General features: G+C 52.7%; 2 protein-coding genes across 5 annotated transcripts; both read left to right on the plus strand.

Moving 5' to 3' along the window:
• The first annotated feature begins 1,552 nt into the window (after window positions 1-1,552).
• VPS25 (vacuolar protein sorting 25 homolog) lies at window positions 1,553-6,779 on the plus strand. The gene is made up of 6 exons (XM_014833839.3): window positions 1,553-2,120; window positions 2,335-2,480; window positions 3,409-3,462; window positions 3,832-3,920; window positions 4,689-4,764; window positions 6,152-6,779. Exons 1-6 carry the CDS (start codon window positions 2,068-2,070, stop codon window positions 6,262-6,264), a joined length of 531 nt encoding a protein of 176 aa, XP_014689325.2. The 5' UTR covers window positions 1,553-2,067; the 3' UTR covers window positions 6,265-6,779.
• Window positions 6,780-7,789: 1,010 nt separating this feature from the next.
• On the plus strand, window positions 7,790-22,754 carry WNK4 (WNK lysine deficient protein kinase 4). Of its 4 annotated transcripts, none has more exons than XM_014833895.3 (19): window positions 7,790-8,538; window positions 9,967-10,139; window positions 11,134-11,354; window positions 11,672-11,829; window positions 12,308-12,396; window positions 12,484-12,700; window positions 14,869-15,133; window positions 15,370-15,491; window positions 15,719-15,777; window positions 15,876-15,993; window positions 16,257-16,373; window positions 19,615-19,752; window positions 20,295-20,349; window positions 20,456-21,078; window positions 21,157-21,217; window positions 21,317-21,725; window positions 21,814-22,013; window positions 22,179-22,276; window positions 22,384-22,754. In XM_014833895.3, the coding sequence occupies exons 1-19, from the start codon at window positions 7,927-7,929 to the stop codon at window positions 22,384-22,386; spliced, it is 3,738 nt and encodes a 1,245-aa protein (XP_014689381.3). In that variant the 5' UTR covers window positions 7,790-7,926; the 3' UTR covers window positions 22,387-22,754. The 4 variants fall into 4 exon arrangements, with proteins under 4 accessions (XP_014689381.3, XP_014689378.3, XP_070339397.1 ...); XM_014833894.3 differs by having other exon boundaries at window positions 7,849-8,538; window positions 20,453-21,078; XM_014833892.3 differs by lacking the exon at window positions 22,179-22,276 and having other exon boundaries at window positions 7,795-8,538; window positions 20,453-21,078; window positions 22,384-22,751.
• The last annotated feature ends 265 nt before the right edge of the window (window positions 22,755-23,019 follow it).

Raw genomic sequence — 23,019 nt, forward strand, 5'->3', positions numbered from 1 at the left:
TACAAGCCAAATATTATCTAAAGGCAAAGGAAGGAGGGGTCACATCTAGCTGAGGTGTGATCACAGGAGGTGAGATCACAGGAGGGTGACTGCAGAGTTGGTACATCAGTAGGCCTTAGATGGAGTGCATTCCCTCAGGGGAAAGAGTAGAAAGGGAAGTAAATTAGGAAATTATTGCAATAATCCAGGCTTGAGAAAATGAGGACATGGGCCAAAGGAATGGTGAACGGGGAAATGGAAGATAATAAAAAAAGGTAGGAGAGATGATTGAAAACAGGGAGGGTGTCAGCAGGATTTTGGATATGAAGGAGGTGAAGAAGAGAAGTTAGAGCTGACTCAGGCTTTGAAACTGTTACTAGGACAATGATGGAAGTAATAATAGAAAACAGCCATTAGAAGGAGGAGCTAGTGTGAAGAAAAGTATGTACAATATGAGGTAACAATGGAATAAGCTAGTATGTCCCACAGAAAGTTAGAAATGGGAGTAGTTGTTGTGGTAGTGGAAAGAGGTTGGAGCTAGAAATACAGGTTTAGGAGTCTTCCACACAGAAATGCTATGTGAAGCCTTGAGAGGGATGAGAGTTCTAAGAGAGAATGTGTATTGAAAAGAAGGCTAAGGTTAGATTCTTGGGAAAGATCCACATTTAAAGAATGAAAGGGAAAGATCAGAGAGACAGTAGCAGGAGAAGGATAAAGCAGTGCCATGGAAGCAAAGGAGATGATGTCCTTTGAGAGAACATTATTAATTGAATGGTTCATCCATTCGTTCAACAAATATTTGTTGGGCACTTCTATGGACCAGGAACTGCACAATGAAGGATGGACTTGAGTGGGGAAAAGGTTAGAGTTCAGATAGGAAATTGAGAGGGTGGCAGAGTCAAGGAAATTGGGCATATTTTCAAACAGGCATGACCTGAGCATGTTTTCAGACTAGGAGAGAGGAGCCAGGAGAAAGGGAAAGAGCGAAGATGATACACAGAGAAGTCCTGGCGGAAGTTGGAAAGGAGAGGCAAGAAGACCTGCCAAAAGGTTGGCTTTGTAAAGGAAGTGATGCTTCTTCGAGTCCAAAAAGGAGTAAAAGTGGAGAGACATTTTTGAGAGATGAATCAGGTGTAGTGACAGACAGAGAGGGAAAGATTAAGAGGCTCGTATACATGGCCTCAATCTCATAAACATAGAAGGGAAGGGGATTCTGCAGAAAGGGAGAGACAGCTGGAATGGCTTGACGAGTGGGAAAGTGTGAGGAGTTACCTTGAGGTATGTGACAGGGAATCAATGAAAGACAGTGTTGGGTTGCAGTGAGAGCCCAGCAGTGAGGTTAGTCAGGGAATCTGAGGCTCAGCTAGCAGGGTCTGTGATTGTTTTCCGGTGATACTCCCCAGCCCAGGAGCGAAAAAAGAGGATGGGGGTGGGGACAAGGAACAATTCTGGTTTGGAAACTGACCAGTTGGTAAGCAGGCAAGAGGACAGAATTGAGTAGTCTAGGCTGGGTAAGGAGTCATAGACCAAAAGGGGTCTGAGGACTTGAGACTAGGAAAGTGAGGATGTGAGAGAGAGATGGCAGTGGTCAAAGATGGCAGCTCCGAATCATGGAAGCAGAGCCGTTTCCAGTGATAAAAGCTACAAACGCGCCCTCATGGGTGCTGCAGGAGACTGAGGAATGGTGGAGCAGAAGGACATAGGAACTGAGGAGGGTTTAAGTTAAACGGCAATTGACACGAATGTTAATATTAAAAGAAGCCCAGCACAGTGGAAATAAGCCTAAACTGGGGTCTGGAGACCTGGGTTCTACTTGCAGTTCTACTAACAAACTGTGCTGCTTTGGGGAAGTCGCGTCCCTTCTCTGGGATTCAATCAGAAGGCTTCTGAGGGCTCTTTCTGCTCTAAACGGTAAGGACTTTTAGGATAATAGCAAAGGACTGGCTGACGAGAAATATCACTCCCGTCAGGCCGCCCCACTCCCGAGTGGGAGTCCGGAACCTTTCTGCTATGCTTTCTGCCCGGACGTGCTGAAGCGGAAACCGGAAGTCCTTTGCTGGGAGGTTCCGGGGGTTCCTGGCTACTACGATGGCGATGAGTTTCGAGTGGCCGTGGCAGTATCGCTTCCCGCCCTTCTTTACGTGAGGCTCAGACCCCGAGAAGCCCCGCTGTGCCTCCCTCCCCTCCCCCGGACCCTGGGCTCAACCCCGATGCTTCAAATGGGGAGGGGGAGAAAGGACCCGGTCGCCACCACCCTCAGTCCCTCACTTTGTCCCCCAGACGTGCCTCCGGCAAGTGCTGCCTCTCGCCCTCTCACACCCTCTAATTCCGCGCCCCGCTCCCTTCACCCGGCAGGTTACAGCCGAACGTGGACACTCGGCAGAAGCAGCTGGCCGCCTGGTGCTCGCTGGTCCTGTCCTTCTGCCGCCTGCACAAACAGTCCAGCATGACGGTGATGGAAGCTCAGGAGAGCCCGCTCTTCAACAACGTGAAGCTGCAGCGTATCCTCCCTCAGACTCTCCCACAGCCCACATACATGCACTTCCACACTTTACCACATGCCCAGAGTTCACACACTCTCTTCACCCACAGTGGGCAGGTTCCTACCTAGACTGGACTTGGGAAAGAGCCAGTATGTGTAGCTGACATCCATTTCACCCCCAACCCAAATGCAGCACCAAACCCTCTTGTCTTAGGCACTGATGAGTACCCAGCTGTCATTCGGGGCTTCGAATCTCTGCCCTGAAGCCAAGTCCCAAGCTTTTCAAGCTGAGCCCTTTGACTCTTTGAATCTCCTGTCCTCTTCTCTGTGAGGCTCAAACTCTAATACTACCTTTAGTAATTTTCTCCACCTACTCTCCTCCTCCCAGGAAGTAAAGGTCATTTGTTTTTGCTGCCTGATTCATATCTAAAATATCTGTGGAGAAAGGCTGAAGGAAGGGAGGACAGAGGGTGAGAAATGGTAGTACTTTTAATTTTCTAGAACTTCTTCTTCTTTTTTTTAAAGATTTTATTTTTCCTTTTTCTCTCCAAAGCCCCTCGGTATATGGTTCTATATTTTTAGTTGTGGGTCCTTCCACTTGTGGCATGTGGGATGCCGCCTCAACGTGGCCTGATGAGTGGTGCCATGTCTGTACCCAGGATCCGAACTGGCGAGACCCGGGGCCGCCCAAATGGAGTACGTGAACCCAACCACTCGGCCATGGGGCCAGCCCCTAAAGCTCTTCTTTTTAATTGGACCAGTTCCTGTTTACCTTCCTCCCCTCAATATCCAGGAAATGCCAACTTAGATTCTGTTGGGGAATTGCACATGCATGTGTGTGAGAAGGATAGGAAGGGGGCAGATGATTGTTAGCATGAAACTGGCTCTGAGAATTTTTAGCCCACCCAGTTCATCCCATTTATGCCATGCCCTTAGCCTTAAACCAGGGAAGCTCCCTGTGGAATCAATCCAGGTTGTATTAGAGGAACTGAGGAAGAAAGGTGGGTTCAGTTCCCCAGATTCCTCTTTTTCCCTCCCAGTTGGGTTTTCCTGAGGGCGGATTAGCACAAGTCTTTTCTCTTAATAACTTTTTTCTCTCCCCTGGTTTGAAACCCAGAGTATTCTGTACAGTAGACAGCCCAATTCCCCCAGGTCTTTTCCGCCATTGGTATACAAAATTGAAATCTCTGCGTCTGTGCCTTAGGACCTGAAGAGAAGTAGAAGAATGGGTGCCTTGCAGATAGTAATAGTAAAACAAATCTTGAATTTCTTTTTCTGAAAGCTCACTCTCTTCCACTATGTTCCACCTTGGTTTTTGCCTGTTTGTCCCTTCTTAGAGCATGCTGCTTTCATAAGTATCTATTTTGCAGGGAACCTCGAGTGGTTGGATAAGAACAAGTCTAGCTTCCTGATCATGTGGCGGAGGCCAGAAGAATGGGGGAAACTCATATATCAGTGGGTGAGACTATTCTGCCACAGTGACCCATGGTAAAGGAGAACTGTACCTGTGCTCAGCAGATACCTGGTGTTTCCAGATCCAGACTGAGAAAGTGGGAGGGGGCAGAAAGAGGAAATATAGGTCTTCCAAGCAAGCCTCTTTCAGTGACTCAATTTCCCTGGCTGTATAGAACTTCCCTTTCTTTGCCTGTAGGAGGCCAGAGGCTGTGTGAGGCCATGTTTGGAGAATGCAGTACTGGGAACCACGAGTACTATTGTTGGCTGGAGCCTGTGGCCACAGAAGATAAATGGGGAAAGGAAGGGAAAAAAAAAAAACCCTCGGGCCCCTCCCCCACCGCACCCTTATGGGGCTGTCCACAATATGAATGAGACATTCTGAACCAGTGTGGGTGTGGGGCCAGACTCTTTTCCCCAGATTCCCAGCCACCACCAGCCCTAAACTTTACCAAGGGGGAGAAAAGGGTAAGAAGTATCAACAACCCAAATATAACAAACACACACCACCCATTCCTGAACAGGAAAACAACCAGAAAGAGGTCACTCCACACACGTGTGAAGGCCTGTGGTTTATTGGCTCCAAATGTGTGTGTACACATATAAATATAGCACCTGTAGGGTTTGTGGTTTTAGGCCACTCCTCTGCGGAGGTGACACTGAGCCCTGGTTTGGGAATAGGTACCATTCCTAGGTCAGAGAGCTGGAGCTGGTGAGTTTACCTTCTCCCAGGAGATTCCTGGTCCTTATTCAGTCTCATTTTCTGTGTCCACAGGTTTCCAGGAGTGGCCAGAACAACTCCGTGTTCACCCTGTATGAACTGACCAATGGGGAAGACACAGAGGATGAAGGTAATGCTTTTCCCTTTCCCCTCAGTTTTATCTGAATCCTCCTCTCTTCGATCCTTGTTTAACTGACATTCAGACTTCCCATTTCTCTACCTCTGAATTCCAAACGCTACACAATACAAGGCTTCTTAACTCATGTCCAAGGTTTCCATAAACCGCCTGAATTCACATGCAAAAAAACTCCCAGATTTTGTTTGTGGAGGGGGTGTATGTACCTTTTTCTAGGGATAGAGTCCATATTATAAGATTGTCGGGCATCTGTGACCCACGAAAAGTTAAGAATTACTGGTGTAGATGTTGAATGAGGAACCAGGGCAGGAGATTAAGCCTGAAATCTCATTTCTTGCTGACTCAGGCTTTCTTTCGCCCTTTATTCTTATAGAGGGCTCAAGATCTGTGGGCGTCAGCTGAAGGGATTGGGCCAACACCTCCATCCCTTTTAAGTACTTTGGTTTCTGGCCAGGCAAGGATTTGTATACTGTTTGATTTTTATATGGTGTAAATACTCTCTTAGCTCTTTTATGTGTGACTTCATATTTTGATCTCCAGGATCACCAAAAGTTCCAAACTTAGGTGGGGGAAAGGGGGCACCTCCCCTTTCTGCCAGGCCCTGCCTGCCTCAACAGAGTTTACAGTTCTTGGCTGTTCCCCCCTGCCCTGCAGGCCTCTGCTTGCTACTCCCACCATCACCCATGACTTCAGTGCTGCAGCCTTGCCCAGCCCACCACTCAGGCTGGGCAAAGCTGGAGGCTTCCTCAGGAAGCAAGCTCCCTGATTCAAGAGCTGGGCCCCCGCAGAGGGTGAGGTGTGCAAGCCTGTTAGGGCTTGCCTCCTGCCTCTCACATCTCCATGCAGTATCTTGCCGTATCTCCAGATACTCAGCTGGCTCTGAGATCTTTTAACTGGGAAAGGGCAGATAATCTGTGCTAGACCTTAACAGTTTTGTGGCCTAAGGTATGGCTATAATACTTTGTAGTAGGACAGGTCCTCCTGATGGTTACAGATGTGCAACTAGAGTCAGTGTTAGTGACAAAGGCCTAGACCTCCTTAAGCTTGATTGTTAGGCCCACTCTTTGTGGCCCACAAGGAGATGGTGTCACTCTGTGCATCAGACACTAATGAGGGGGTGGCACGTGAGGGTGGATTTTGACAGAAGAACCAGGAAGGGGGAAATAGGCATGAATGCTCATTTCATGCTGACTCAGGCTTTCTTCCATCCCTTACTCCTAAGGAGTGCTCAGGAAGGGTGGGTGGCAGTTGCAGCAGTATAGATGGTACTTGTATACCCTGGCCTCACAAGGTCTCAGCTTCCAGCTAGACTGCTCTCCGAGGCCCTGAGCCCCAAGGAGCTGAGTGTCCCTGACTGCCCATATCTCCCTGTCTTCTGCAGAGTTCCATGGGCTGGATGAGGCAACCCTACTACGAGCTCTGCAGGCCCTACAGCAGGAGCACAAGGCTGAGATCATCACTGTCAGCGATGGCCGAGGTGTCAAGTTCTTCTAGCAGAGACCTGTCTCCCTTTACTTCTTACCTCCCACCCTTCCAGGGCTTTCAAAAGGAGACAGACCCAGTGTACCCACAGACTGGATCTGTGACTCAAAGGGCTCCAGTTCAGGGATGGGTTTCCTACTTACTCCATGTGTCTGTCCCCTCGCCTCACACCCAGCTCTTGCCTGGGATAGGGCAAGGCTGAGGCACCAGGGAGAAAAGATGTGCTTCTCCTTGCTGCACCTCCTCTCCCGCCCTAGATTGTCCCTGAGCCAGGGTCTGTAAACCTAACACTTCACATGTGTTGACACACATAAGTACATAGACACACATGCCTGCACAATATTCTGTCTCTTCCCCCTCCTACCCCCTTGTCCTCTCAGGCTGGTGCTGGATCCTTCCTAGGGCATGGGGTAAGCCCTGGCTGCTGGCAGCCTTCCAGGCACTATGAAGATAGGAGGCCCAAGAAGGGGCCTGGCAGTGAGAGGTGGGGCTAGACACTGATTTACGATATTAAAAAGCTAATCCCACTGCCTGCCTCTGAAGTTACTACTGAAATGGACATGGGGAGGGCTGTGAAGGGTTACACCTTGAGTGAATCCCAGCCTAGGAGAGAGGGGAGAGAAGTCCACTGGCCTTTCTAAGTGAAAAGGTCCTCCAGTGCTGGCAGGCTCCACTGAGTCTGTGGCTTTACATCTGCTGGGTGGGCTGTGTGGGGCAGTGCTGATGGAACCCAGCTTGGGGACAAACTGCTGTCTGTCTCTGAATTGGAGAACTTAATGGCTTCCCCTTCCCTCACCATCTCCCCCATGAAAGTCCTAAACGACTCTGAAGCCCCTCCCTCCATCCATCTGGTTTGGATGGGGTAGTTGAGGCCAGGGGGAGCTGAGGGGGAGTAAACCGGATATGGACTTTGGTTTATTGGAATCTTTGGCAAACAGAAGGGGGAGGAAGGAGAGCCCACAGAGCAAAAACAGCCACTCTAGCCAGGGCCAGGCTGAGGTGACCGGGTCCTTGGTTTGGGGGAGGGGCTTGTCCTGGGGTGCACACACCCATCCCTGGGCAGCTCAGAGGGGAGGCGGCGGCGGCGTTAGAGAAAACCAGGCCTTTTCATTGACCTTTGTGTTGTCGGCCTGGGGCTACTCCGGACTATTAGGAGGGGGTGGCGCTACCTTATCTGGGTCGTGCAGGCGGGTAGTAGCCTCCCCCTAACCACCGCCCTTTCTAGGGCCCAAGAGCCCGGGTCATGTTTTCTCTCCTAGTCCCAGCATCGCGTCGTTACCTCTCTGCCCCCCCGCCCCCCAATAGGTTTGCACACTCTTAGTGCCAGAGGACACATCACCGCCCCTCACCCGTCTCTTGCCTGGGAATGAGAGACTAAAGGCGGGTGCGCCGGGAGGCGAGGGAGAGGACAAGCGGCCGGGGGCGGGGCGGCGGCTGAGGTGGGGGGCTCCACAAGGGGATGCACGCAGCTCGCGGCGCGGAGGGGGCGGCCCTGGGGAGTAGGGGCGGGAGTTCGGCCGGGGGCGGGGCTGGGGCGGGGCTGTGGGGCCGGAGAGCTGGGGGCTAGGGCCCCAGGAGCTCAGCCGGGGCACTGCGCACCTAGCCAGTCTGCCTGTCAGGCCGCCTCCTCTCCAGCCGCCCGCCTTACCGCCCTGCGGTGCACGGCTCTTCCTTATGCTGGCACCTCCGGCCCCAGAGACAGCTGTCCCCATGTCCCAGGAGGAGGCCGACCTGGCCCTGCGGTCGCCGCCGCCTTTCGCGGCCGTGGGGCCGCCCCGCCTCGGGCCCCCTCCTCGCCGGGCGCGCCGCTTCTCCGGGAAGGCTGAGCCCCGGCCGCGCTCTTCCCGTCTCAGCCGCCGCAGCTCAGTCGACTTGGGGCTGCTGAGCTCTTGGTCCCAGCCAGCCTCACCGGTTCCGGAGCCCCCTGATCCTCCGGACTCCCCTAATCCCGGCCCCGCGAGGAGCCCACCGCCTAGCTCCGGAGAGCCCCCCGAGGGCACGTGGACTGGAGCCCAGGTGAAGGCTACAGACTCCGCGCTTCCGGAGCTCTCAGGATCCGCAGGGGGCCCCGGGGCCGGAGAACCGCCTAGGATCCCCGAAGCCGCGGCCCGGGAGCGGCGGCGGGAGCTGGAGGAAAAAGAGGACACGGAGACCCAGGCTGTGGCAACGTCCCCGGACGGCCGATACCTCAAGTTTGACATCGAGATTGGACGTGGCTCGTTCAAGACGGTGTATCGAGGGCTGGACACTGACACCACGGTGGAGGTGGCCTGGTGTGAGCTGCAGGTGCGGCTGGGCGCCCTCTCGGTAGCATCTCGGGATGGGAAACTTTGGAGGTCTCTGTTGGGAGACCCAGGGGGCAGGAGCAAGGGAGGGATGTATTTTTCCTGTCAAATGTCCAAACACTCCTGCCCGCCTTGCTGTGATGATCCATTAACCTGGCTGATTCTGGGCTACAGAAGGAGAAACTGAGGCAGGTGGTGTATGGTGGTTCCCCTTTGGTTTTGGACATTCTTACTTTAAAACTGAGAAGTGGAAAATAGGATGGGAAGTTGGGTAGACAGCCAGTTCAGATCTGAGGGGTGGCTGACCTCACCACTTTCCTGCACTGGTTACCCACTCTCTCTTACCCACTCTCTCTTCCTCTCCCATTCCCCTAAGTCCTCAGTGTGACCCTCGTCCTCCTGCTCCCTCACCCTGGATCTTTGCAGATCAGGAGGCTGAGATGATGGAGGCAAGGAAATAGGGCAGGGTCCTTGCTACTTCCAGAAGATTTCAGGCTGTTGTGACAAGATGGGGCCCTCCCAGATCCCTTCTGGAGCAGTCACACTTCTGGACTTCTCCACAGCTGGGGAAGAGGGAGACAGGGAGCTTCAGCCCTGGCCTGAGTCCAGTCCTGCTCCTCATCTCACTGCCTACCTGGGCCTTCCCTTCCAGGACCTAAAGGCACTGAGCCCTGTGGGCTTCAGGGGGATGTTGGTTCACGGGACCCTTCTCCCACCGTGGAGAACCCAGTTAGGTCTGGGCCAGCAGCTTCAGATTCAGGCTAGGGGATGGAGCCTGGGGGAAGGGTCCTCCCCTCCAGCCCTGGCACTGGGCTTGCCCCTTGCTCTTGCCAGTGCCACACCCCAGGCTCTAGGCCAGGCAAGGAAAGGCGGCCAAACTGGAGGGGTTGGGGGAGTGGGAGATGAGAGCGGGGCGGGACAGCCATGGGGCAGGGGGCAGTATCCTGGCGCCTAGTCCTGGATCATCTCTCACCTCCCGCTGCAGCCCTCCCGCGTCCTGTCTGGATCTAGCAGTTCCGAGTTTCTGGGGCCAAGTCTCTTACCGGCCCCAATTCCCTGCCTGCTGTCTGCCTGCTGCCTGCCTGCCTGCCTACCGGTTGCCAGCCCCCGGGCGCCTCCTCCCGCCCCATGGCCGGCCCGGGCAGCCACAAAGGCACTATTGAGCTCAGGGCTCCCGAACCGGCCTGCATAAAGGCGCTTGTGTCTTGTTGGGGGTCCAGGGGGTGGCCCCAGGCCCAGGATGGGCGTGTCTTTGGAGCAGCCTGAGTCGGCGGGCGGGAATTCGGGGTCTACAGACGGTTGGGCGAGTGATCCCATTGACGCAGCGTCATCTGTAGTCTCTCCCCCAGCCAGCCCCATGTGTCCCATGCCCCTCTCCGTGTGGGTCCTGGGCCTGAGGTGACCGTGACCCCCATCCCCTACCCCACAGACTCGGAAACTGTCTCGAGCCGAGCGGCAGCGATTCTCAGAGGAGGTGGAAATGCTCAAGGGGCTGCAGCACCCCAACATAGTCCGCTTCTATGACTCGTGGAAATCGGTGTTGAGGGGCCAGGTTTGCATCGTGCTGGTCACTGAACTCATGACCTCGGGCACGCTCAAGACGTGAGCTCCTACCTGGCAGAGGTGGTGGGTTGGTGGGAGGGCTGGCGATGGGAGGTCCCCACTGCTTCTGGAACTTCTCCCAGGTTTTTCAGACTCTTCGTCCAGGTCCAAAACCAGGCTCACTATCCCCCCCTTCCCCGCCCCCCCCCCCCCCCCCCCCGTGTCCCTGCCTTGGTGAATGACAAGGTCCACCCAGCACTGCAGCCAAAACTTAGGCGTCTCTCTTCAAGTTGCTCCTTATATCTCCCCACTCTGGCTTTCACTGCCCCATCCACGCCCCCACCTTGCTGCCACCTCACTGGTCTGAAGCCCTGTAGCCCCCCGCTAAAGGGCCTTCCCTCTCTGCCGTTTTCTTCTCCAAGCTATCTCATCTTTCTGCAGCCTTGGCGAATCTCTAGCCACGCAAATCTGACCTTATCACTTCCCTCCTTAAAACCCCTTCAAGGTTTCCCACTGCCCCCCCGGATAAAGTCCACACTTGCTGACCTGCTCACAAAGTCCTTACGATCCAGCCTCATCTTCAACCTAAATCCCAGACAAACAGATTTCCCAGCACCTCCTCCCACCCTGCCCTGCCACTTGCTGTCTCTGTGCCTTCAAGCACGGTATCTCCTCTGCTTGGAAAGTCTTCATCCCTTCCCCTTTTCACCCTGCAACTCCTACTCATCCTTCAAGACGCAACACAAAAGTTATTTCCTCTGTGAAGCCCTCCCCCACGCCCCGGGCAATTAGTCATCCCTTCCGGCGCTCCCACAGCACCTTGGCTGCGGCTCTATCTGCGAATTTACCGCCTGACCTGTTTTATAACCTTGTGTCTATCTACTACATCCCCGACTCAGTTTCTCCGTGGAGCCGGGCGCAGACCAAGGCTAGGAGAATGACCGCAGAGGATGCGCAGGCGGCGGTGCGGGTGGCGAGGGGGAACTTTTCAGTGGAGACCCCCTCCCCTGCCTACGTGTCCCCGCCGTGACCCCGGCTATGCGACGTTCCCCAGATACCTGAGGCGGTTCCGCGAGATGAAGCCGCGAGTCCTTCAGCGCTGGAGCCGCCAAATCCTGCGGGGGCTTCATTTCCTACACTCTCGAGTACCCCCCATCCTGCACCGGGATCTCAAGTGTGACAATGTCTTTATCACGGGCCCTACAGGCTCCGTCAAGATCGGGGACCTGGGCTTAGCCACGCTCAAGCGTGCTTCCTTTGCCAAGAGCGTCATCGGTGCGTCTCTCTAGGAGGGTCCTTGCCATTCCTACCTCCCCTACGTCAAAAGAGAGCCTGGGGGGCCCCCTCCCCCCAGGAGGGTCCTTAGAGATCCACAGGGTTAGAAGACCACGGGGGAGATGGGGAGACCTATGGCATCCGCTCTCCCCTGTGCCCCCCCACCCCCCACGCACACACGGTGGGGAAGGGTCGGTCACTTGCACTCCAGAACTCGTGGGGTTGCCCCCAGGCTACCTAGCCCATGGTACACCCAAGGGGAGGGACGAAGCCAGAAGAGAGGTTGTGCAGCCTGATGCCTGCTGTGGATCCTACAGGGACTCCGGAGTTCATGGCCCCGGAGATGTACGAGGAAAAGTACGATGAAGCCGTGGACGTGTACGCGTTTGGCATGTGCATGCTGGAGATGGCTACCTCGGAGTATCCTTACTCTGAGTGCCAGAATGCCGCGCAAATCTACCGCAAGGTCACGTCGGTGAGAGGGGGCGGGGAAGAGAGGGAATTCCAGGTCCCCTCCCATTTTCCTGTCCCAACCAGCCTACAGTCGAAGCCCCTTCCCTTATGAAAACTAGCTAGACACAAAGACGCCCCGGGGAGCACTGAAGGATATTGGATGCACACATGTCCCCCTTCAGTACAAGCTAGTTGGAATAATGATGTCTGTAGCGCTCCCTAGAGTTTACAAACGATTTCACATCTAATCTCTCATCCGATCCTTCCAGCCGCCCCGCGGGGTGAGCAGGGCCAAAGACTGGTTCAGCGGGAGACTTGTTCAAGGTCACGCTGTTGATATGTGTGTGTGTGTGTGGGGGGGGGGCTGGGATTTGAAACCAAATCTGCTAAGCAGCAGTCGCAGTGCTTTTGTGACTGCACGCGCCGCTGCCTCGAGTTGGGGGAGGGGTGTCAACCAGAGAGCTAGGGCGCTGAGGGCCTCCTGCAACCTCCTCCCCCAGGGCACAAAGCCGAACAGCTTCTACAAGGTGAAGATGCCTGAAGTGAAAGAGATCATTGAAGGCTGCATCCGCACGGATAAGAACGAGAGGTGGGGTACAGGGGGCAGATTGTGGGTGGATTGTTGGGGCAGGAGGCGGCGGCAGCGGCCGCCTCACCGCGGCGGCGCCGCCCTCAGGTTCACCATCCAGGACCTTCTGGCTCACGCCTTCTTCCGCGAGGAGCGCGGCGTGCACGTGGAGCTGGCGGAGGAGGACGATGGTGAGAAGCCGGGCCTCAAGCTCTGGCTGCGCATGGAGGATGCGCGCCGTGGGGGGCGCCCACGGGACAACCAGGCCATCGAGTTCCTGTTCCAACTGGGCCGGGACGCGGCCGAGGAGGTGGCCCAGGAGATGGTGAGGGAGGCCGGACTGCCCTGAGGCTGGGCACGTGAAGGGGGTGTGGGTGTCGACCGGAGGCGCCAGTACCACGCAGGTGTGGCGCCGGGGTGGTGGGAGACTTCAACCCACCCCTCTTGGCATCTCCTCCAACTGTCTCCTTGTGCCTTCCGCCTTAACGCACCCGCAGGCACACGCAGTGTTCCCAACACCTCGAAGTTTCGTTTTCCAAAACAAGCCCTGGGTCCTCCGACCTCCCTCTTTGCATTCTACTAATCCGATTTTCCTGGAATGCCCTTCTCTCCAATTTATTTTTCTCGTTTTCATCCCCCCCCCTTTATCTTTTTCTCTTTCCTCCTCTATGCTCACCACCATCAATTTCAGAAAGCCTATCCCTTCTACAGTCAACATTAAATGCTTCTTTCCACTTCAGCAGCTCCTCCATTACAGGACCCACCACCATCAATCTTATTTTATACCAGGCAGGAAACATTGCTGTCTTTCTCCTCTACTAGACTGTCAACTCCTTGAAGGCACAGATTGTGCTTTATTGATTTTTCTATCCCTGGCAGTGCTTGGCACATAGTAAGAGCTCATTAGTAGCCCACACCTGTACATGGCCTGGAGCACTTTCACATGCATTTGATGGTTATTACCAAGTCTGTATGAAATGATTTTATCCTGATTAATTGATGAGAAAATGAAAACTCAGAGAGGTTGTCCAAGGTCCCAAGCAAGTAAGTGGCAGAGCTGGATTTAAACTCAGGTCATTCAGATTTTGTCAGATCACCCTGCCCTATCTCCTTTACATGCCCAGCAAAGTTTGTCCTTAAAATGACTAAGGAAATGATGAACAGAAGCTGGCAGACCAGGAGACGCTTACATGGGAGGTAGAAAACGTAGGGGCAGAAGCTTGGGGGCTGGTTTAGGAAAGCCTGAGCAGGAAGAGAGAGAGTATGAGATTCTCCATAGAAAAATGGCAGCTGAAGGATGGGGATCATCTGTGGTAGGTGTAGGTCAAGGTGTTCGAAATTTGGCATAAAAGCAGGTCTCCATTGCACAGCCAAATCCTGACCTGAGATCAAATCTTGATCCATTACTTACAGGGATTCTTGACCTTGACACTACTGACATCTTTGTTTGGGGGACTGTTCTGTGCATTGTAGGATGTTGAGAAGAATCTCTGGCTTCTCATTAGATGCCAGTAGTACCTACCCACCAGTTGTGACAACTAAAAATGTCTCCAGATATTGCCAAATGTCCCTCCCCTCCTCCTTGAGAGCAACTGACTTACCTATAACCATGAACTGGTCACTTACTTTACTTATTCCTAAAATGGGGCTGATAAGACCTACCTTAGATGGTTGTTGGGAGGACTTGATGATAATATAAAGAGTTGCCAGTTAATGGACACAGTAACAATAACATTTGCTCCATGTGCCTCATATTTTCCAGTGGAAAGCTGGGAATTGCACCCCTGCTCTCTACATTTCTCTCGGGTGCTAATTCTGGGTTATGTCCCAACTGAATCTTTATGGTTCTTTCTAGCTCTGCCCTTCTCATGCCCCAGCTACACTGTCCTTCCTGTTCCTTGAACATGTCAAGCTCCTTCCTGCCCCACGCCTTTGGCACCTGCCTGGCCCTCTGCCTGGAGCATCCTCCTCTGATCTTCAGGGGGCTGGCTGGCTCCTTGGCACACAGGTTTCAGCTCAAGTGTCAGAGAGAGGCCTTTCCCACCCATCTGAGCTAATGTTGGGCCCCCACCCCAATCACTCTAATGCCTGGGCCTGGTTTGCTGCATAGCACTTGTCACCATTTGAAATTGTATGTATACATACACACACATATATCTACCTATATAAATTTTTTATCTTTCTATTTATAATAAATACCAAAATTCTATCTATCTATCTATCTATTCATCTATCTATCCATCTATCCATCCATCCATCCATCCATCCATCCATCTATGGTTGTTCGTTCGTTTGTGAGTCTCCCGTCACTAGAATGTGAGGCCCATGGGAGCAGGGTAGTGGGCTGTCTCCTTCATTACTGCATTTTTAGCTCTTAGGAGGAGCATAATTGGTAAATCTTGGTTCCCTTTCTCCCATATCTTGGAGGCCCGAAGATGGATCTTTGAGGGGGGTCCTCACCTCAAACTGTGTTCCTCACCCTCCCAACTCCAGGTGGCCCTGGGTTTAGTCTGCGAAGCCGATTACCAGCCAGTGGCTCGTGCAGTGCGTGAACGGGTTGCTGCCATCCAGCGAAAGCGTGAGAAGCTGCGCAAAGCTAGGGAGTTGGAGGCCCTCCCTCCTGTGCCAGGACCCCCACCAGCAACTGTCCCCATGACTCCTGGGCCTCCCAGTGTCTTCCCCACTGAGCCTGAGGAGCCAGAGGCAGACCAGCACCAGCCCTTCCTCTTCCGCCATGCCAGCTACTCATCTACCACCTGTAAGTCACCCCTGACCTTGTGACCTAGGTCCCAGAACCCTTGGCCTCTGCCCCCAACCCAGAAGTTCAACCCAGCAGCACTGTCACTCACCCTGCCTTCCCCATCTAGTGATGAAGTTCTTTCTGGGAAGGATCTCTCCTACAGCCCCAGGCCCCTCCTTGCTCAGGCAGCCCCCATCCTCTGCCACCACTCCCCTTTATATCCCCTTTTTTGATCCCCTCCCTCCCCCCACCAGCGGATTGCGAGACTGATGGCTACCTCAGCTCCTCCGGCTTCCTGGATGCCTCAGACCCCGCCCTTCAGCCCCCTAGGGGGGTACCATCCAGCCCCGCTGAGTCCCATCTCTGCCTGCCCTCGGTGAGAGGGGGTCACATGGGGGGCTACCAGCCATTCCAAGCCTATGACCTATCTCCCTCCTTGTGAAACCCAGCCCTGTGACCCGGCCCCATGTCCCTGGAAATCCACCACTCTTGTCCTCATATTCCTTAATTCCCTCTGCTTAGTACCCTAGCATCCTTGACACCATCTCCCTGGATCCCAGAAATTATCTTCCCCTGACCTCATGAACCCATATCCTATTTCAGGCTTTTGCCCTATCCATTGCACGGTCTGGCCCTGGCAGCGAGTTTTCTCCTAGAGACAGGTAAGTTCTGGTATGAATTAGGGTGCTAGGGTGAGACATATGAAGCTCTCGGGTCCCAGTGTCTACTCTGACACTCATATCTCCTTTCCCTTTTCCAGCTATGCCTCAGATGCAGCATCAGGCCTTTGCGACGTGGGAGAAGGGATGGGACGCATGAGGAGACCACCAGGGAGAAATCTCCGGCGCAGACCTCGATCTCGGCTGCGGGTCACTAGTGTAAGGAAGGGGCATAAGAGATGGCTAGTAACAGGACTAGGAGTGAACTGCCAGGGGGATAGGGGAAATCAGCCAGAAAAGGGGAGTAGCAGTGTGTGACCGGTACTTAAGAGGCAGCTGGTCTAGTAATACTGGACTTTGGGGGAAGAGTCTGCTTCTCTCCAATTCCAGCCTGCCACTGTCACTTGGTTGGAGTGGGGTGGGGACACGTTATGAGGACAGAGAGCTTGACCTCCTCCCCTCTGCTGACTTTGAATCTGAAGGTTTCAGACCAGAATGACAGAGTGGTTGAGTGCCAGCTACAGACGCACAACAGCAAGATGGTGACCTTCCGATTTGATCTGGATGGGGACAGCCCAGAAGAGATTGCAGCTGCCATGGTGAGAGGGAGAGAGATGAGGAAAGAATCTTTGGGTCCTGGACAAGAGCTTCCCCCTTTACATCTCCTGGTGCTGAACTCCCCCTCCGCCACATCCAACAGTAAGGGTTTTTAAAGCAAAGTGACACTGAAGACATCTCTGCACTTGTTTTGGGGGAGATTTCTGTTTATCCAGTGAGGTTTGGATCATCAACTGGAGCAATTTGAGACTAATGTAGGGTATACCCAAGTGCTACAGTGAGGAGCATGCTAGACACGTGATAGTATTGCTGTAAGTAAAGGATGGGCTGGCGGCAGCAAGTGGAAGAAGTAGGACTTATCAAGGTCTTGACAGATGGGTAAGAATGGCAGTGAGGAGTGGAAAGAGCATGTCTCGTGGAGGTAGAGCATAAGCAAAGGCATGGAAGTAGGGAGTGACTTGGAATATGGGATTGGGTGGGCTTTATAAGGAAACCACTGTCATTGGAATTAAGGGTTCATATAGGAGAATTGTGGAAGCAAGGTTGGGCATGTAAAGTAGGCCTGGATTATAGACGGTCTTAAGAGTTAGAGTGTAACATGGTGAGAATAGGTTTGAAGAAGACCATTCTGCCATGGAAGGTGGGAGGGGGTTAGGGGTAGGGAATCCAGTTGGCAGGTGGATACAAGAAGCCAGATGTGGACTGGACAGAATGGATTATGGGGGAAGGGAGAAAGAAAAGGGGTGAATCTAAGGGTTGTTTCAGGAAAATAAATTACTCTATAATCCAGTAATTTATTGACATAGTAAAGGCTTAAATATTTGCTGAGTTGATATGATAAGGAGTTAAGAAGAGGGGATGTCAAGGGCGATTTGTAGCTTGGAGGAACTAATGGGAGTAGACCATCAAAGGAGAGAGGAAGTTGGAAATGAAAGAAGGTTTTTTTAGGGGTCATGATGAGCTTGAATGACACAGGAACAGGCAAGATAAGATCGTCCATAGGAGCAGCATATGGGTCAGGCAGGGCTGGAGAGAGAGGTGGATTTAGGAATCGTCCATATAGAATTGAGTGAAGGGAGATGGGCCTGAAAAGCCAGAGGCATAGAGGGCCTGAGAATGTGTCTTAGTGGATACCCCCAGTTCTGGAATGGGAGTGAGGGAGATAGGTCATCGAAGGACACAGAGATGGAGCCAGAGAAGTAGGAGGAGCCCTGGAAGTTGTTAGTAAAAATCGAGTGAGGAGAGTTTCAAGGAGGTGGCATAGGGTGAAGCCTAAAGCAAGACCACACTGGCTTTTGTCAGGAGAAGGTCTTTGTGGGAGACCAGTTTCAGTGGAGTGGGGGTGGTGGATGCCAGTCCCTCTGGGGTGAAGGAGGGAAGGGAATGGGAGAAACATCAGCCTTCAGGAACTCTCTCTAAAGCCTCTCCATCATGCCATTCACCCTGTGTCCAGGATAAAGACAAAATATCACTTGGCATGCAGGTTTATCATCTTCTGTCAAGCCACATGACCCTTCAAGAATCTTTTCTCCAGCCACGCTAGTTTCTGAATGGTCCTCCAAAGAGGCTGGGCCCCTTTCCACTTCTGCCTCCATCTGCTCAGGGGTCTCTCGTCCAGAGTACCTTCTCTACTGGGCTTTCAAGCCCACTCAGATCCCACACAGCCAAACTGACCCCGCCTCCTGAACCCAGGATCTATTGCCCTCTTTTCTGTCCTTACCAGTCTACCCTCCACTCCTCTGCAGCACAATTCTCCTGAGACTTAGAGCTGATCTTGTTGCTTTTTACCCCAAAATCTTTAGTGGCTACCTGTGGTTACAGAGTAAGGTCCAAATTCTGAGGCATGGCTTTTAAAATTCACAGCACTCTCAGCTACACTCCAGTCTTCCCTATTTTGTGAATGTGCCATGCCTTTTCATGACTCAGAGCTATTACTCATGCTGTGCTCTCTGCCTAGACTGCCCTTCTCTTCCTGATGAACAAGGTGGAACAGAGCAAAGGGGAGGCTTTCATGTTAAAACTTGAGTTCAAATTTTGGCTCTTTTATTCACTATTTTGGTTAACATGGGCAAATTTAACCTCTCTGAACCTCAGTTGCTTATCAGTAAAATGGAGGTTATAATATTTATTTTGCAAAGATGTTCTGATATAACAAATAATTTGAGAGGTGATAGGATATGTATGAGAAGTGAAATAATATCATATGATACAATGTATGAGAAGTGTCTGCACGTGGTAGGCCCTCATTTTGAAGGGTTGCTTTTCTTACTCATCCTTCAAGGCTCAGCTCTGTGCCATCCCAGCTTCCTCCTGTCCCCTAGGGTAGTATGACCTGCTCTCTCTTTGGAACAGCATTTTTAAAAATTGTGGTAAAAAACACGTAACATAAAATTTGCCATCTTAATAACCATCTTTAAGTGTACAGTTCATTTGTGTTAAGTATGCTCACATTGTTGTGAAACACATCTCCAGAACTTTTTCATCTTGCACAACATCTGAAACTCTATACCATTAAACAACAACTCTTCCTTTCCCGTTCCTGGAATAGCATTTTTATCTATACCTCGATCATAAATGCCTTACCTACCATGGGCTGACTTGCAGTAGATTGAGTTATGTATATATTATGTGTCTCTTCCACTAGATTTCGGGCTTCGTCAGGACCAGGACCTTGTTTTATCCGTCCCTGTATTCCTCACAGTACTTAGCACAGTGCCTGGTACATAGTATCTACTCAACAAGTGTGGAATTGAGTGTTACATTTACCATTAATTACCTTAATTTTACTTAACTTTGTGGGTATGTGGGCCTGTGCAATATACTTTATAAGCCCTATGAGAGCAGGAATTGTGTCCAAAAGCACGTGAGGCAACAGTGGAAAGAACTCAGCCCCTGGCTTTAGATAGAGCTGGGTGCAAATCCTGTGATCTTGGGCAGACTGAACTTAACCTCTTTGAGCACTGGTTATCTTAACTCTAAAATGGGGATGTTACTGATGTTAATACAGACCCCAGAAAGCTGTTGTTGGTGTTAAATGTGATAAGATATGTAAAGCATCTGCTGTCTACATGCATCCTATGAATGTCGGCTTCTTTCCTCCAAGCTGTATTTCTTCTTACACCACACAGTACCTGGCACACAATGGACTTACTAAATACCTGTTTTAGCCTAGTGGTTGGCAGAAACAGTGGGGTGAAGAGGTGGTTTTTAAAGATCTGGCAGGGGGAGAAGGATGAATGGGGTAACTGAACCCTCCCACTCCTCGCTGCTGACCCTTGCCAGGTGTATAACGAGTTCATTCTGCCCTCGGAGCGAGCCGGATTCCTGAGCCGGATTCGAGAGATTATCCAGAGAGTGGAGACCCTGCTAAAGAGAGATACTGGCCCTGTGGAGGCAGCTGAAGACCCCCTGGGCCCCCAGGTCAGAACCCCCTGGGTACCTCAAGGGGGATCATACTCTGCTCCAGGTTTCATTACTCTCTGCCTTCACCATTCCCTTTGGATCTGTTTTTCATCTCTGGGAACCTAAAACAGTGGCTTTTTACTCCATTTGATAATCTGATGAAAGTCCTGGACCCTTCTTCTGGAAAAATGTGTTTGATGCATACTTTTCTTTTAACTCATTATTTTACAAAAATTTAAGACTTACAGAGACAACTTACAAGAATTGTACAGATCTTCTTTGTGTGGATTTGCCAGTTGTTTGCAGCATTAGCTTTATCATTCTCTCTTCTTCTCTCCTCTCTCTGTGCACATATTTTTTTCTGAACCACTTGAGTAAGTTGCAGACATTATGCCCCTTTACTGCTAAATATTTCAGCACGTATGCTTTTGAATCCCTCGAAACTCATCTATGGACTCCTGGAGGTTCATGAGTCCTAGCTTAAGAACCCCAGTCTGAACTTTTCATCTAAGACGCAGATCCTCCCCACTGTGACTGTGGGCCCCTTTTCTCTTCCTCAGGAGGAACCAGCACCAATGCCTGTCCTCTCGGGCCCCCTCCCAGAATCATCCAGTGGTATGTACTGAGTTCTGTCCCTACTCATCCCAACCCTTGGGGCTGTACCTGGGAAGGGCATAGGGAATGGAAGACTGGAATCTCAACACACCCTCCTCCCCAGCAGAGGTCCAGAGCAACACCTCCCAGGAGCAGAGGAGCTGGGCAGCCTTCTCCACGTCCCCATCTTCTCCTGGAACCCCCTTGTCTCCTGGAGACCCATTTTCTCCTGGAACCCCTGTTTTCCCAAGTCCCATCTTCCCCATCTCTTCTCCCCCATGTCATCCAAGCCCCTCTTCATTCTCCCCAGTTTCTTCCCAGATCTTTTCAAATCTCTCCCCTTACTCCCCCAGCTCTCCACTTCCATTCTCCCCCAGTGCCTCCCAGTTTCCCATCCCATCCTCTCAGTTTCCGCTGAGTTCTCTCCTCCCCAGTTCTCCACCTACCTTCTCTTCCAGTTGTTCCCAGGTCACTCTTACTTCTTCCTTTCCTCCATGCCCTTCTACTTCTCCCCTCCCCTCCACCACAGCAGCCCCCCTCCTCTCTCTGGCTAGTGCCTTCTCACTGGCTGTGATGACTGTGGCCCAGTCCCTGCTATCCCCCTCTCCTGGGCTCCTTTCCCAGTCTCCTCCAGCCCCTCCTGGTCCCCTACCTAGCCTGCCCCCTCTATCTCCCCCTCCATCTCCCCCTCCTCTTGCTCCTTGCGGCCAGGAGAGGGCTTCACCCCTGACAGCTGAGGTGGAGAGTGAGGTGAGTAGGAAACCAAGAGGGATGATTAGGGGGTTCCATTCTGGACCATTCATCTACTCATGGACCCACACTTTGTAGGCCTCCCCAAATCCTGCTCAGCCACTCCTGGGTGAAGCTAGACTGGCGCCCATCTCTGAAGGTGAGGCCTCTGACCACTGACTTTCCCCAGCCCATTATCCTCAATCCACTTTGTCCTGCCACTAATTTCTCTTCCTCCTTCCTCCATCTCTCTCTACAGAGGGAAAGCCCCAGCTTGTTGGGCGTTTCCAAGTGACTTCATCCAAGGAACCAGCTGAGCCTCTTCCCCTGCCAACAACATCCCCAACTCTCTCCGATATCCTGAAGCCTCCTACCCCTCAGATGACCTCGGAGAGCTCAGACACAGAGGACAGTGCTGGAGGCGGGCCAGAGGCCAGGGAGGCTCTGGCTGAGAGTGACCGTGCAGCTGAGGGCCTGGGGGCTGGAGTTGAGGAGGAAGGGGACGATGGGAAGGACCCCCAAGTGGGGGGCAGCCCCCCACCCCTGAGCCATCCCAGCCCGGTGTGGATGAACTACTCCTACAGCAGCCTGTGTCTAAGCAGTGAGGACTCAGAGAGCAGTGGCGAGGATGAGGAATTCTGGGCTGAGCTGCAGAGTCTTCGGCAGAAGTGAGTCTGGGGAGGATGTTGGACACAAGGTGGACTTGGGAGAGCCAAGTGTGTCACTAGCCCTCTCATGCTCCTGGTGTGTCCTCAGGCACTTGTCAGAGGTGGAGACACTACAGACACTACAGAAAAAGGAAATTGAGGACTTGTACAGCCGGCTAGGGAAGCAGCCCCCGCCGGGTATTGTGGCACCGGCTGCTATGCTGTCCAGCCGCCAGCGCCGCCTCTCCAAGGGCAGCTTCCCCACCTCCCGCCGCAACAGCCTGCAGCGTTCTGAGCCCCCAGGCCTTGGTGAGACTGCAGTCACCCAGCTCCCATGTTTCCCGAGTCCCCTTCCCTAGTGATCTGGCTTTCTTCCAGGCCCTGGGGGTCTGCCCCTCGGTTTGGGGGGACTAGCCCCCCTCTCCCCCAGCCCCTTCCCTCTCTCAGTGCTCTCCCTCCCCATCCTGCACCCAGGCATCATGCGAAGGAACTCCCTGAGTGGCAGCAGCACCGGCTCCCAGGAGCAGCGGGCAAGCAAGGGGGTGACATTCGCCGGGGATGTTGGCAGGATGGTGAGGGCGGGCCCAAGGGAGGGAGAGCCCAGGGAATAGTAACTGGCTGCAGCTTCACCCTCCTCCTACCCTGGATGTTTCTTCAGTGCTTTTTCTTTTCCCTCCAGTGAATTCGGAACAGAAGCCATATGTCTCCCCCACACCAGGGTCCACCATGGAGCTTGTGCTCTCAGAATCTGCTGATCAACACAACTCTGCAAGGAAGACCTTAGCCCTGAGGGAATAGAAGGCCAGAGGAGCACGGAGAGTGCTGCTCCATTACAGGGAAGAGCCAAACATGTGGGAACTATTTGTTCTGTGTAGGTGTCAATTCTGCAGCCTACCATCCTCACCCCTGCCACCTCTCCAGCCAAGTCAACCACTAAGCAATCCCACCCAAGCCCAGAGGCTTCCAGAGGGCACACTCCCAGCTGGGCAAGTGAAGAGGGTGTTCTCACACCAGAATTAGCAGCAGCCAATAAATATGTTGGAAACTAGGACTCTGTGAATTTGTATCTGTTTGGGCCTGAAGAACTTGGGGCAAAACTTTGTGGGGTGAGGGAGGGGAGGATTTAGAAGGGACTCTCCTCTCACAATGGCAGGCAGGGGTGGAAGCTGCCCAGACTTCGGGCATCCTGCCAGGAGTTCATGAGGAAACTGCAAGGTTAATGATCCACTTGACCAATCTAAGATCCCATCCAGACCCCACCTTTGGCCTACACAAGCAGGCCCCTGTGGAAGTTAAAAAAAGCTGCTTGTCTCTC

This window comes from Equus asinus, chromosome 13, assembly GCF_041296235.1.
Source record: "Equus asinus isolate D_3611 breed Donkey chromosome 13, EquAss-T2T_v2, whole genome shotgun sequence".
Lineage (NCBI taxonomy): Eukaryota > Metazoa > Chordata > Mammalia > Perissodactyla > Equidae > Equus > Equus asinus.